Raw genomic sequence first — 16,200 nt, 5'->3', positions numbered from 1 at the left:
CCTTTTTTGGGGCTGAAAAAATAAGATTTTAGAAGAAAGAAAACATCAAATGGTAAGCTTTATTTTATTTTTACAGGTACATAGTTAAAGGTCCCCCCCCTCATTATTTTTAGGGTGAGGGAGGTAGGTAGGGGTTAATTTTTTGGGGGAGGGGGGTGACTAGGGGTTTAGGGACCCCTAGTCACCTGGGCGGGGCTAAAATTTTATTTAAGGCCCCAACCCACTGCTCAGTGGTGGGGGCTGGGGGAGGACATTAGGTCCCACCACAACTTTTATTTAGGGCCCCCACCCACCTCTCAGGGGTGGGGGCCAGGGGTGAGGACATTAGGGCCCCCCTTATTCTATTTCAGTGCCCCCACCCACCGCTCAGGGGTGGGGGCCATGGGGGAGGACATTAGGTCCCCCCCCTTATTCTAATTTAGGGCCCCCACCCACCACTCAGGGGTGGGGGCCAGGGGGGGAGGATAATAGGTCCCCCCACCTTATTCTAATTTAGGGCCCCCACCCGCCGCTCAGAGGTGAGGGCCAGGGGGGAGGACAATAGGTCCCCCCCTTATTGGAATTTAGGGCCTCCACCTGCCGCTCAGGGGTGGGGGCCGGGGGGAGGACAATAGGTCCCCCCCATTATTTTACTTTAGGGCCCCCACCCGCCACTCGACCTATTGTCCTCTCCCCTTTTCAAAACGCACCATTAAATCGACAAACATCAAACTCGAACCCGAACTGTTACTGAAATGTCTGGTTTCGGGATCAAAAAAATCTTAATGTTCGCTCAACTCTATTAATGATGTTCATGCTCACGTTTAGAAAGGGAAAAAAATACTATATACTTGCTGCTTGTTTAATTCTGATGTTGGGATGACTGAGTGTAATCAATGCCATCATAAACATCAAAGCCAGCAATAAACATCCAACCATACACTAAGAGAATCAAGGTTAGTTAATAAACATGAATTACTAGGAATCAAAAGTTAAATTTAATGTTATAGAACAAAATGGCTGAATCAGAATTTTGCCCTAAAATGTGGAATTCACATTAAATTCCCAACAATTGTCTCTTTATTGAGAAAAAAAAAAACACAGGCAGGGAAAGTGAGGAATAGGAAAAAAATGGAGAGGGGGTAGAAAAATAAGGTGAAGGAAAGAAGGAATTAAGTTAATCATGTCCCACCAGTATTTCAAGTATTTTATGACTGCAAACAATGGCCTAAATTTAGTTATTTTGAACATGCTTTCCATATGATCACAATCTGTTAAAACTCTTTAAAGGATTTATCTACAGAAATCACCATTAAAGTCTATGGGAAGTTTTGTAGATAAATAATTAGAACATATTTTCAAACCAATTGTAATTATTTAAAAAAAACATTTTTATCCAAAAAGAATTCAATTGCGTCTGGTGTATGTTGTAGAAAGTATTTTGTCTTTACATGACGTGGCTGGTATTATGATGGTGTCTTAAGGAAATTGGATATAATCATAGAAGGGGAACAAAAGATTGTAAGGGGAAAAAGGAAGAGTGTTTTTTTTGGGGGGGAAAGGTAAAATAATGAAATTATGCAAAATGTTAAATTGTTTATAATAAGGTTTTAAATGGTATGCGGGTAAAGAGGTTAATGACATAGCAAGAACAAAGTCATGTAAATCATGACATTATGATATGAAGAGTCAGGTGATAAGTGTAAAAGTTAAAACATTACAGAGGAAAAACCAAATGGAATCTAAAGGGGAACTATATGTACGAAGTGTAGGAATTACATTTAGATAATTTTGGGATGTGAGATAATCATAGCTCTGATGTGTTGTTTTTGGGTAGGATAAAAGTGACAACTATGCAAATATACAGATGTTACAAAACTCCATATGGTCCATATCCAGATGCTGTAGTAAGCCAAACATTTGTTTTATTATATTTCATATATATAGATTTCAAATGGAAGCATCGTATAAAAGAGGAGTGCTGGAATATCTCCTAATAGAACACACTTCTATCAATGATAATCTAAATAAGACATACCTGTCCAATTGCAAGACATGTTGATGATGGAAACCTTCACACACACAAAAAAAAATCAATATTAGACAATTCAATTTACAGGTTATTAATTATGCTTTATATAACATTAATAAAAGTAATCAATTCAGTTCTGAAGAATGACATACATTTAGTCTTTAAGAGTATATACTGTATGATGAAAAAAACAAAACTAGTCCAAACATATAGAGGACCTCTTTGAATAACACCATGTCCTACAAACTGTTTATAATTTGGAGTGGTCTGCAATCAGTGCCTAATAAGTCCCAATGAATGTTAATACATATAACACCCTTCACAACGGAGCTGTCTAACACACAACCTGTGTTCAGGCTAACTCAGTTCACTTTCAACAGAAAAACTAAAAAGGACTTAGCTGAAAATTAGTGATGTCACGAACACAAAATTTTCGGTTCGCGAACAGCGAACGGGAACTTCCGCAAACGTTCGCAAACCGGCGAACCGGGCGAACCCCCATTGACTTCAATAGGCAGGCGAATTTTAAAACCCACAGGGACTCTTTCTGGCCACAAAAGTGATGGAAAAGTTGTTTCAAGGGGACTAACACCTGGACTGTGGCATGCCGGAAGGGGGATCCATGGCAAAACTCCCATGGAAAATTACACAGTTGATGCAGAGTCTGGTTTTAATCCATAAAGGGCAGAAATCACCTAACATTACTAAATCACAATGGATATGGATTGACACCTGACATATGGATTGACACTTGTCCTCAGAGACCCTGGTACACACTGACACAGAGCAGAATAGGGACTGTTCCCCCTACATAGGGTCACTTGGCAGATATGGATTGACACCTATCCTAAGAATCCCTGATACACACTGATACAGAGCAGAATAGGGACTGTTCCCCCTACTTAGGGTCACTTGGCAGATATGGATTGACAACTATCCTAAGGATCCCTGATACACACTGACACAGAGCAGAATAGGGAATGGTCCCCCTACATAGGGTCACTTGGCAGATATGGATTGACACCTATCCTAAGGATCCCTGATACACACTGACACAGAGCAGAATAGGGACTGTTCCTCCTACATAGGGTCACTTGGCAGATATGGATTGACACCTGTCCTCAGAGACCATGATACACACTGACACAGAGTAGAATAGAGACTGTTCCCCCTACATAGGGTCACTTGGCAGATATGGATTGACACCTGTCCTCAGAGACCAAAATACACACTGACACAGAGCAGAATAGGGACTGTTCCCCCTACACAGGGTCACTTGGCAGATATGGATTGACACCTGTCCTCAGAGACCATGATACACACTGACACAGAGCAGAATAGAGACTGTTCCCCCTACATTGGGTCACTTGGCAGATATTGATTGACACCTGTCCTAGGAGACCATGATACACACTGACACAGATCAGAATAGAGACTGTTCCCCCTACATAGGGTCACTTGGCAAATATGGAGTGACACCTGTCCTCAGAGACCATGATACACACTGACACAGAGCAGAATAGAGACTGTTCCCCCTACATAGGGTCACTTAGCAGATATGGATTGACACCTATCCTAATGATCCCTGATACACACTGACAGAGCAGAATAGGGACTGTTCCCCCTACATAGGGTCACTTGGCAGATATGGATTGACACCTGTCCTCAGAGACCTAATTGTGTAATAATGGTAATACTATTACCTATTATATAATATTGGCAGGGGCAAGGAAATTCCCTCTAAATAGATGGGTATAGGCAGAGAGTATGGAGACCGGAGTGATAAAGTGTCAATAAGGTGATATAAAGTTAAATGTATCACAGACACACAGCCACCCTTTCTCTTAGTGTCAGGGTACCTGAGGCCTCTACCTCTAAGGGAGGTAGAGACTTGGTGGTGTATCCGTCCAGGCGAGCGGTTTCCTCCGTTCCTCGCGGTTCATCCAGTCACTTAAACACCGGCCGCGAGGAATCCACGTCCTTTTCTAGCAGGACGCTCAATACGTGACGTCATGACGCTATCACGAGCGATCTGTCACTCAAGTGTCCGATATCCAATCGGTACTTGTCAGAGGCGTGATTTCCATCCAGAGCCAGGGTATTTAAGCTTACTCCTTACTTCAGCTCATTGCCCTGTCGTGGTTCTAGCTTGTCTAGTCACTCTGTGCTCTGGTATTCTAGTTTGCTCTATTGGTTTTGACTCGGCTCGTTGTACTACCCTGCTTCTCTGTTATCCCTTGACCCGGCTTGTCTCTCGCTTATCTGTCTTCTCCTTCCCTCGACCTCGGCTTGTCTCTGACTATTCTTTACTCTCGGTACGTTAGTCCGGCCATTCTAAGGCCCGGTATACGTACCTTTCCACTCTTTGTACTCTGCGTGTTGGATCCCTGTCCCGATCCTGACATTACGACAGGGCAAATGGATCCTGCAGGTACAAACAGTCAGCTTGGTTCTTCGGATCCCAGGTTTGACGCCATGGAACATAGGATGGATCAGATGGCTTTGGCACTACAGGCACTTTTGTCTCGTGCTAGTAATCCACCTGAGGAGACACGTACTCCTTCTATCTCTCCTGCAGTCTCAGGTCTAGAGGTAGCCACTGTAGGTGCTTCTTCCCGTATTACCCCACCAGTACGTTATGGCGGGTCACCGGAGAAGTGTCGTGGCTTTCTAAACCAGATTAGCATCCATTTCGAATTACAACCCCGCTCTTATCCTACAGATAGAGCAAAGGTTGGATTTATTATTACTCTGCTCATTGAAAAAGCTTTGAGATGGGCCAATCCTTTATGGGAAAATGATAATCCACTAGTCTATAATTATAATGCCTTTGTAGCTGCGTTTAGAAGAACTTTTGACCCTCCTGGCAGAAAGGTCAATGCAGCTAGATTAATGTTGCGCCTTAAACAGGACAATCGAACACTTGTGGATTATGCACTAGAGTTCAGATCCTTGGCGGCAGAAGTTAAGTGGAACGAACAGGCTTATATAGATGTGTTTCTGAATGGGTTATCAGATGTAATTCTTGACGAGGTCGCTACTAGAGAACTCCCTGAAAATTTGGAAGATTTAATTTCTTTTATATCTCGTATTGATGAACGCTTAAGAGAGAGGCAGAACACTCGAGATAGGACCCGTAGACCCTCCTTTAAACTAGCGCCTACCTTTCAAATCTCTGAGTTCGAAGACTTACGTATTCCTGAACCTATGCAGATAGGCAGCACTCATCTCACTGAAAGGGAGAGACAGTACAGGAGAAGGGAGGGTTTATGTATGTATTGTGGAGTCAGGGGTCATTTACGCCTAAATTGTCCCAATCGTTCGGGAAACGCTCGCACCTAAGTTCCTCTAGAGGACAGGCCTTGGGTGTTTCTACTTTGTCCTCTATTCACAACTACAAGGAGCTCAGGCTTGTGTTACCCGTTTCTTTAAAGTGGGAGAAGGGAGTAGTTAAGACTATGGCACTAATCGATTCTGGAGCTGCTGAGAGCTTTATAGATCAGGGTTTTGCTGCCAAGCATACTATTCCATCCCAGTTAAAAGAGACACCTCTGGCTGTCGAGGCCATCGATGGTAGACCATTACTTGAGCCTGTTATTTTCCATGAGACCATACCGATTAACTTGACTGTTGGCATCCTGCATAAAGAGGATATATCCTTAATGCTCATCTCTTCTCCGTCTATTCCCATAGTCCTGGGGTACTCCTGGCTGAGGAGACACAACCCTATTATTAATTGGGAATCAGGGGAGATAGTTTCGTGGGGAGAGAATTGTCAAGAAAAATGCTTGCGGAAGGTCTTACCTCTTGGATTAACTAATACATCGAATACCTCTGACAATCCTACAGAGACACAAATTCCGCCTCAGTATCTAGATTTAAAGGCAGTATTTGACAAAAAGAAAGCCGATACCTTACCCCCACACAGGTCCTTTGATTGCAAAATTAACCTACTCCCTGGTACCATGCCTCCCAGAGGTCATGTATACCCATTATCTATAAAGGAGAACTCAGTCCTAGAGGAATATATTCACGAGAATTTAGACAAGGGATTCATCAGGAGGTCCTCCTCCCCTGCCGGGGCTGGATTTTTTTTTGTTAAAAAGAAAGATGGTTCTTTGAGACCTTGTATTGATTATCGAGGCTTGAATAAGATAACCATTAAAAATGCCTACCCGATTCCCTTGATCACCGAACTCTTCGATCGTTTGAAGGGCTCTACAATTTTCACCAAGTTAGACCTCAGAGGGGCATATAACTTGGTGAGAATCCAGCAGGGACATGAGTGGATGACGGCATTCAATACTCGATATGGTCACTATGAATATACTGTTATGCCTTTTGGGTTATGCAATGCGCCAGCGGTATTCCAAGATCTGATAAACGAGGTTCTTAGGGAATTTCAGCAAGAGTGCGTCATTGTATACCTAGATGATATACTCATTCATTCTAGTGAGATTGAGATTCATCACAAGCAAGTCAGGAGGGTTTTGCACAAGCTTCTCCAGCATGGCTTGTACTGCAAGTTGGAGAAATGTAGCTTTGATCAAACCCAGGTAACCTTTCTCGGCTATGTGATCTCTGGGGAGGGATTTAAGATGGATCCGGATAAGCTCCAATCCATTCTAGAGTGGCCTTTACCCACAGGTCTTAAAGCCATACAGAGATTTATTGGCTTTTCCAATTATTATAGGCGCTTTATTAAGGGCTATTCTTCCATTATTGCACCTATCACTAACATGACCAAACAGGGGGCTGATACTAAGAATTGGACTACTGAAGCTCTCCTTGCGTTCAAGACTCTCAAGGAGCTTTTCGCTTCCGCTCCAATTTTAGTTCACCCTGACACTTCTCTGCCTTTTTTGCTCGAGGTAGACGCATCAGAGACTGGTTTAGGTGCTGTTCTATCTCAAAGGTTGGGTGTTGATAAACCATTACATCCATGTGGATTTTTCTCTAAAAAATTGACCGGTACTGAAAGCAGGTATGACATTGGTGACAGAGAATTACTAGCGGTTATCAAGGCTTTGAAAGAATGGAGACATTTATTGGAAGGTACATTACATCCTGTTACCATTCTGACAGACCACAAAAACTTGTCCTATATCGGAGAGGCCAAGCGCCTGTCCTCCAGGCAGGCTCGTTGGTCGTTGTTTCTTACCCATTTCAATTACGTTCTGACTTACAGACCTGGGTCAAAGAATTCTAAAGCCGATGCGCTATCTCGCCAATATGAACCCTCTGCTTCAGTTGAACCACTTTTGTCTTCCATTGTACCCAAATGCAATATTATTGCTAATACCAGTCTCAAAATTCATTCTCCGCTACTTGACCAGATCTTGAAGTCACAACATCTAGCTCCCGGAAACACTCCTGAGGGAAGAAACTTTGTTCCTCCTGAACTTCAACTGGAGCTCTTACAATGTTTTCATGAAAGTAAAATAGCTGGTCATCCTGGTATTCGCAAGACATACTCTCTGATATCCAAGGATTTCTGGTGGCCTTCACTTCGAAAAGATATTGAGGAGTTCGTCGCAGCTTGTGAGACTTGTGCCAAGACTAAACTACCTCATGCATCCCCATGTGGCCTGTTACACCCCTTGGACATTCCTGAGAAACCTTGGTCCTGTTTGTCCATAGACTTTATCGTTGATTTGCCTGCTTCCAAAAGACAGACTGTTATTCTCACGGTGGTGGATAGATTTACTAAGATGGCCCATTTCGTGCCATTACCTAAACTTCCGACTTCTCCTGAATTGGCGGAGATTTTTGCGAGAGAAGTTTTTCGCCTACATGGGATTCCTTCAGAGATTGTTTCTGATAGAGGTTCTCAATTTGTCTCACGTTTCTGGAGATCCTTTTGTTCTCAAATGGGCATCAAATTGAACTTCTCCTCTGCCTATCATCCTCAGTCTAACGGAGCTGCTGAACGTACTAATCAAAAGATCGAACAGTATCTGCGTTGCTTTGTTTCCGAACACCAGGACGATTGGGTCGGTCTGATTCCTTGGGCGGAGTTCGCACACAATAACCTTGTTTGCGATTCAACTCGCTCTAGCCCTTTCTTCATGAACTATGGCTTTCATCCTTCGATTTTTCCTTCGGTTTCCTCTTCTCAGGGGATACCGTCGGTTGATGATCATGTCGCCAACCTGAAGAAATTATGGGATCAGACTCGGCAAATTCTATTACATAGTTCCTCGCTGTTCAAGAAACACGCTGACAAACATAGAAGAGCGGCTCCTGTTTTTGTTCCTGGGGATAGGGTATGGTTGAGTACTAAGAATATTCGCCTAAAAGTTCCATCCATGAAATTTGCTCCTCGCTACATAGGCCCTTACAGGGTTCTCACTCGTATCAATCCGGTTGCGTATCGCCTTGCTCTGCCACCTGCCTTGCGCATTCCTAACTCTTTTCATGTCTCCTTGTTGAAACCCCTCATTTGCAACAAATTCTCCTCTAAGGTCCCCTCGCCTCGTCCTGTTCAGGTGGAGGGTCGGGAGGAGTACGAGGTCAGCTCCATCATTGACTCCAGAATTTCAAGGGGAAAATTGCAATATCTGGTCAACTGGAGGGGATATGGTCCTGAGGAGAGGAGTTGGGTACCTCAGGAGGACGTCCATGCTTCTCGCCTTCGCAGAGCATTTCACCTCCGCTTCCCATCTCGCCCCGGTTCATTCCGCCCGGTGGGCGTATCTGAGAGGGGGGGTACTGTCAGGGTACCTGAGGCCTCTACCTCTAAGGGAGGTAGAGACTTGGTGGTGTATCCGTCCAGGCGAGCGGTTTCCTCCGTTCCTCGCGGTTCATCCAGTCACTTAAACACCGGCCGCGAGGAATCCACGTCCTTTTCTAGCAGGACGCTCAATACGTGACGTCATGACGCTATCACGAGCGATCTGTCACTCAAGTGTCCGATATCCAATCGGTACTTGTCAGAGGCGTGATTTCCATCCAGAGCCAGGGTATTTAAGCTTACTCCTTACTTCAGCTCATTGCCCTGTCGTGGTTCTAGCTTGTCTAGTCACTCTGTGCTCTGGTATTCTAGTTTGCTCTATTGGTTTTGACTCGGCTCGTTGTACTACCCTGCTTCTCTGTTATCCCTTGACCCGGCTTGTCTCTCGCTTATCTGTCTTCTCCTTCCCTCGACCTCGGCTTGTCTCTGACTATTCTTTACTCTCGGTACGTTAGTCCGGCCATTCTAAGGCCCGGTATACGTACCTTTCCACTCTTTGTACTCTGCGTGTTGGATCCCTGTCCCGATCCTGACACTTAGCTAGTTTCCAGAAATGCTGGATAGGTAGAAGGGCTATAAAGACCCAGGGAGGTCTAAGAATAATCCTCTAAACTAGCCCTAATCTCCTTAAACACCTTCAAGGGTGTTCTAAGCTAAAGCTCAATCTAAACGTTTAGATGACTGCCTGATTTCCCATCACAGATGCTGGCTAGGAATAATAGTGTGCAAGACAAAGAGTGGGTCTAAGTGCCCATAGTGCAGTAAAGTGTCCCTAGTGAAGTGAAAAAGAGAATAACGAGCTGGCGCCCAAGAGAATAACGAGCTGGCGCCCTATCAAGGGACGTGTATATGGCATCGATTTTAGGAACCGGGAGATGGAAAAACATGCTTGGTCGGTCCTCATACTTCAAATTTGGGGCACTGCGCGTGCAATCTAATGTGCCACCAGATAGGAGTGGTTTGTTAAGTAGTACCCTGTTATGTGCCTTTTAATCCCTGTTATGTGCCTTTTTTTTGGTTTGGTTTTTGAAGCCACAGTGCAGCACCAGAGGGCCGAAAAATTAGGCATGTACACATACCTGAAAAATTAGGTATTGTTGCAGCCGCTGCTGTTGCAGCGGCCATAAAAATTGATGTTTGTTTCCCAGGCAGAAAGTGCCCTAAATCATTGTGGCTTGAACCCATGTTGGTGGTGGATAAGTCACGCAAGTCAACCGGCATTCAGAGCTAAAATACAGCAGCGTGTGGACCATTTTTAGCCCAAGGCAGCTCATCTCATCAGGCCTTTTTTAGTCGAATGTATCGCCCAGTGTCAGTCCATTCGGGATCCATCCCTCATTCATCTTAATAAAGGTGAGGTAATCTAGACTTTTTTGACCTAGGCGACTTCTCTTCTCAGTGACAATACCTCCTGCTGCACTGAAGGTCCTTTCTGACAGGACATTTGAAGCGGGGCAGGCCAGAAGTTCTATCGCAAATTGGGATAGCTCAGGCCACAGGTCAAGCCTGCACACCCAGTAGTCAAGGGGTTCATCGCTCCTCAGAGTGTCGATATCTGCAGTTAAGGCGAGGTAGTCTGCTACCTGTCGGTCGAGTCGTTCTCTGAGGGTGGATCCCGAAGGGCTGTGGCGATGCGTATGACTTAAAAAGCTCTGCATGTCCTCCATAAACAACACGTCTGTAAAGCGTCCTGTCCTTGCCGGCGTGGTCATGGGAGGAGGAGGATGACTTTCACCTCTTCCCCTATTAGATTCCCGTGGTGCTGTGACATCACCCTTATACCCTGTGTAAAGCATACTTTTTAATTTATTTTGCAAATGCTGCATCCTTTCCGACTTGTTGTAATTCGGTAACATTTCCGCCACTTTCTGCTTATACCGGGGGTCTAGTAGCGTGGACACCCAGTACAGGTCGTTCTCCTTCAGCCTTTTTATACGAGGGTCCCTTAACAGGCACGACAGCATGAAAGACCCCATTTGCACAAGGTTGGATGCCGAGCTACTCATTTCCCGTTCCTCCTCCTCAGTGATGTCAATGAAGGTATGTTCTTCCCCCCAGCCACGTACAACACCACGGGTACCAGATAGGTGACAACGAGCACCCTGGGATGCCTGTTGTGGTTGGTCTTCCTCCTCTTCGTCAAAGCCACATTCCTCCTCTGACTCCTCTTCCTCACAATCCTCTTCCAGCATTGCCGCAGGTCCAGCAAGCGATGCTAATAAGGCTGTGTCTGGTGGTGACCACAACTCTTCCTCTTCCTCTTCACGCTCATCTACGGCCTGATCCAGCACTCTTTGCAGGGCACGCTCCAGGAAGAAAACAAATGGTATGATGTCGCTGATGGTGCCTTCGGTGCGACTGACTAGGTTTGTCACCTCCTCAAAAGGACGCATGAGCCTACAGGCATTGCGCATGAGCGTCCAGTAACGTGTCAAAAAAAATTCCCAGCTCCCCAGAGGCTGTCCTAGCACCCCGGTCATACAAATATTCATCAACGGCTTTTTCTTGTTGGAGCAGGCGGTCGAACATTAGGAGTGTTGAATTCCAACGTGTCGGGCTGTCGCAAATCAAGCGCCTCACTGGCATGTTGTTTCGCCGCTGGATATCGGCAAAGTGTGCCATGGCCGTGTAGGAACGCCTGAAATGGCCACACACCTTCCTGGCCTGCTTCAGGACGTCCTGTAAGCCTGTGTACTTATGCACAAAGCGTTGTACGATCAGATTACACACATGTGCCATGCACGGCACATGTGTCAACTTGCCCAACTTCAATGCCGCCAACAATTTTTTTCCGTTGTCACAAACCACTTTGCCGATATCCAGTTGCTGCGGAGTCAGCCACTTTTCCACCTGTGCGTTCAGGCCAGACAGGAGTGCTTGTCCGGTGTGACTCTCTGCTTTCAAGCAAGTCAAACCCAAGATGGCGTGACACTGCCGTATCCGGGATGTGGAATAGTACCTGGGAGCTGGGGGGGTGCCGTTGATGTGGAGCAAGACACAGCAGCAGAAGAGGACTCAGCCGAGGAGGTTATGGAAGAGGATGGAGTAGGAGGAGTAGAGGAGGTGGCAGCAGGCCTGCCTGCAAGTCGTGGCGGTGTCACCAACTCCTCTGCAGAGCCACGCATTCCATGCTTGGCAGCCGTCAGCAGGTTTACCCAATGCACAGTGTAGGTGATATACCTGCCCTGACCATGCTTTGCAGACCAGGTATCAGTGGTCAGATGGACCCTTGCCCCAACACTGTGTGCCAGACATGCCATTACTTCCTTTTGCACAATCGAGTACAGGTTGGGGATTGCCTTTTGTGAAAAGAAATTTTGTCCGGATACCTTCTACTGCGGTGTCCCAATAGCTACAAATTTTTTGAACTCCTCAGACTCCACCTGCTTGTATGGTAAAAGCTGGCGGGCTAATAGTTCGGACAAGCCAGCTGTCAGACGCTGGGCAAGGGGGTGACTTTCTGACATTGGCTTCTTACGCTCAAACATGTCCTTGACAGACACCTGACTGTGGGCAGATGAGCGGGAACTGCTCAAGGCGAGAGACGGAGTGGCGGATGGTTGAGAGGGGGCAAGGAGGACAGCAGTGGTTGACGTGGCTGAAGATGCTGGACCAGGAGGAGGATGGCGACTTTGAGTTTGTGTGCTGCTTGTACTCATGTGTTGATCCCATAGGCGTTTGTGATGTGCGATCATGTGCCTACGCAAAGCAGTTGTACCTAGGTGGGTGTTGGACTTCCCACGACTCAGTTTCTTTTGGCACAGGTTGCAAATGGCATCGCTGTTGTCAGAGGCAGACACACAAAAAAATGCCACACTGCTGAGCTCTGCAATGACGGCATTCTGGTGGTGTACACAGCATGCGTTGATTGGCGTGCTGTCGGCTGACCCCGGGTGCCGATGCATGCTGTCTGACTGTGCCACTAGCTCCTTGCGATGACCTCCCCCTGCTTCCAACTCGTCTCCTCCTCTCTGTCTCCCCATCTGAACTTTCATCCTGTTCTTCTTCTTGCTGAGCGGGCACCCACGTGACATCCATGGATGCATTGTCATCATCAACCGCTTCACTTGTATCTGACAACTCAGCAAAGGAAGCAGCAGCGGGTACAACATCATCATCATCACACCGTACGTCCATGTGTGTAATGCTGCCTGCCTGAGACATTTCCCTGTTATCTACATCCTCTGGCAATAATGGTTGCGCATCACTCATTTCTTCAAACGGATGTGTGAATAACTCCTCTGACATACCAAGGGAAGCGGCTGTGGTGCTAGTGTTGGTGGTGGCGGCAGGCGGGTGAGTGGTATCTTGAGAGGTGCCCGAAGCTAAGCTGGAGGAGGATGGTGCGTCAAGGTTCCGAGTGGAAGCTGTAGAAGATTGGGTGTCCTGTGTTAGCCAGTCAACTATGTCCTCAGAACTTTTCAAGTTCAGGGTACGTGGCCTTCTAGGACCAAAGGGAATCACAGCACCACGACCACGATGGCCTGCCTCTGCCTGTCATTTTTTTTTGGATTAGTGGTACTATGCGTGCAAGCTACTGTGAGACCAGAAATGAGTGGCACTGTGCAGTGGCAGAGGTTGGCAGAGTACACGCTGTTGGCCTGACACACCCGCTTGAAGACAAGTAACTGCTATTCAATCTATAACAGTGAAAAAGTTTTTGTTTTTAAATGCACGCTATTGTGACACCAGATATGAGTGGCAATGTGCAGTGGCAGAGGTTGGCAGAGTACACGCTGATGGTCTGACACCCGCTTTAAGGACACTGACTGCTATTAGCTTACAGTGAAAAACTTTTTTTCTTTTTAAAGGCACGCTATAGTCACACCAGATATGAGTGGCAAAGTGCACTTGCAGAGGTTGGCAGAGTACACGCTGAAGGCCTGACACCCAGACGATTGCAGACAACTAACTGCTATTCAATCTATTACAGTGAAAAAAATAGTTTTGTTTTTAAATGCTAGCTTAAGCTATTGTGACACCAGATATGAGTGGTGGCACTGGGCAAGTGGGCACAGTATCCACTGTGAGCCTGACACAGAAGCTGGCAGACAACTAACTGCTATTCCATCTATAACAGTGAAAACATTTTTTTGTTTTTAAATGCACGCTATAGTCACACAAGATATGAGTGGCAAAGTGCACTTGCAGAGGTTGGCAGAGTACACGCTGAAGGTCTGACACCCGCTTTAAGGACACTGACTGCTATTAGCTAACAGTGAAAAACTTTTTTCTTTTTAAAGGCACGCTATAGTCACACCAGATATGAGTGGCAAAGTTCACTTGCAGAGGTTGGCAGAGTACACGCTTGCAGACAACTAACTGCTATTCAATCTATTACAGTGAAAAAAATTGTTTTGTTTTTAAATGGAAGCTTAAGCTATTGTGACACCAGATATGAGTGGTGGCACTGGGCAAGTGGGCACAGTATCCACTGTGAGCCTGACACAGAAGCTGGCAGACAACTAACTGCTATTCAATCTATTACAGTGAAAAAAACATTTTTCTTTTTAAATGTCAAGCTTAAGCTATTGTGACACCAGATATGAGTGGTGGCACTGGGCAAGTGGGCACAGTATCCACTGTGAGCCTGACACAGAAGCTGGCAGGCAGGCAACTGCAAGTAGATTACACAGGGGAAAAAAAGCAGACTGATGTTCTAGCCCTAAAAATGGCTTTTTGGGATGCTGTTCTTACAGCAGAGATCAGATGAGTCATTCAGAACTGTAGTGGACACTGAATACCCTAGCCTAGCTATCAATTTCCCTATCTAATGAGCAGCAGCTACACTTTCCCTCCTCTATCTAAGAATGCAGCTTCAGAATGAATCTAAAATGGATACTGTACAGGAGGCGGGAGGGTCTGGAAGGGAGGGTCTGCTGCTAATTTGCTGGAATGTGTCTGCTGACCGTGAGGCACAGGGTCAAAGTTTCCTCAATGATGACGAATAGGGGGCGGATCGAACCGCGCATGTGTTCGCCCGCCGTGGCGAACGCGAACATGCTATGTTCGCCGGTAACTATTCACCAGCGAACAGTTCGGTACATCACTACTGAAAATTAATATACTGTTAAGACCATGTATTATGTCTGAAATTTAAACTTGAACACAACCTTAACTGTACAGGCGAGACATGAGCAAGCAACATTTTTCCATGTGTTTATGTTCAAATACTGTATTATGCATTTCAGCAGGGCACTCAATCAGCTTTGCTGTGAGTACATTCATGGAATCAACCTTATTTTAGAGGGTGTTAGTACACTTTGTATGCACACACTCTGTGGAGAACCTCAGGTATCAATTTATACCTGTGGCTCTTCTCTGTCTGCTAGGGCCATTTTTAGTGGTCCCATGTTATTTGATGAGCTTCTTGCAGCGCTGGGAGACAGAGCTGCAAGTAGCTTTTTAAATTGGCTTTTAAATACCTATTAAAAGATTGTGGCATGAGCAGGATTAAATCCTTCTGTTAGTCAACTGGGGACATTTTTAGTGGCCCCAGACTGATCAATAAGCTCTATGCAGCACCGGAAGTCAGAGCTGTATAGAGCACAGCATCCACTGTTTTTCTGGGGTGCATGCTGCTTTGGGGAGACCCTTCAGGATCTGAATAAACCCTGACAGGGTCTACCAGCCAGTATGGTTTTCAGTATCCACAAGTTTTTCCAAGCTGTGTCCAGGAATCCTGTTTCAGGCCTTTCCGTCCGTCCAGCTTCTTCTGACCCCGGCCATCGTCGTAGATCGCATCCCAGGGACTCCTAAACTGTAAGTTAGACCTACCTGTCACGGCAGGATCGGTTTCCACGGCATACGGTACAGCACGGGTGCTCGCTTTACGGTTTTCCCTGTTATGTCACAAATTGAACAAGCCGTTCGCGGTTTTCATTTCGTACGGTTATTCGGCGAATCAGTATATTAGTTAAAGTGGTCATTTCGCATATAACTGTTCCGTGTTACAGTGAAACAAGTTATCATTTCGGTTGTTTTGCCATTCGGCACTTATTCATGATATGCTTAAACACACTTGCTGTTCGCATAAAATTAATGCGTTTAAACTATTCGTTCCAGCTTCTGTTTCCCTTCACTTGGGTTTCTGTTTTCTTTCTATGATTTACGCATAAATCCTTTCGTGGATAACATTCATCATTTCATGTATATACCATTCGGGTAACTATTTGCTTGATTAAATAGACAGATTATTTCCATTACTGTTTAAAGATAACAGTATTGTATTAATGTCCATACAAAACCAGCTCACATATCTGTATGGATCATTTTGACTCCCACGCTTTCAGGGGTCTTCCATACTTATCCATGTCATTCAAGTTGGTTATGCCTACATTACAGGCCTCATTTCTGTGTTTTAAACTACGACACATACATAAGGATACAGTTTCCTTTTCCAAGTAATGAATTCTCGGGTTGAATCACACGTACTGATCCAACCAATCATACGTCT

At 45.5% G+C, this 16,200-nt stretch overlaps 1 protein-coding gene across 1 annotated transcript in view; it reads right to left on the bottom strand.

Moving 5' to 3' along the window:
- Positions 1-16,200, bottom strand: part of LOC134611271 (nucleotide sugar transporter SLC35D2-like) — a 158,032-nt gene that overhangs the window by 85,340 nt on the left and 56,492 nt on the right. The window contains exon 2 of the mRNA XM_063454962.1: positions 2,018-2,051. Coding sequence (XP_063311032.1) covers positions 2,018-2,051 — 34 coding nt within the window. The remainder of the gene's footprint in view (positions 1-2,017; positions 2,052-16,200) is intronic.

Source organism: Pelobates fuscus, chromosome 5, assembly GCF_036172605.1.
Source record: "Pelobates fuscus isolate aPelFus1 chromosome 5, aPelFus1.pri, whole genome shotgun sequence".
In the NCBI taxonomy this organism is placed as follows: Eukaryota; Metazoa; Chordata; class Amphibia; order Anura; family Pelobatidae; genus Pelobates; species Pelobates fuscus.
Note: the sequence above shows the minus strand (reverse complement) of the source record. Positions and strands in the feature narration are given on the sequence as shown.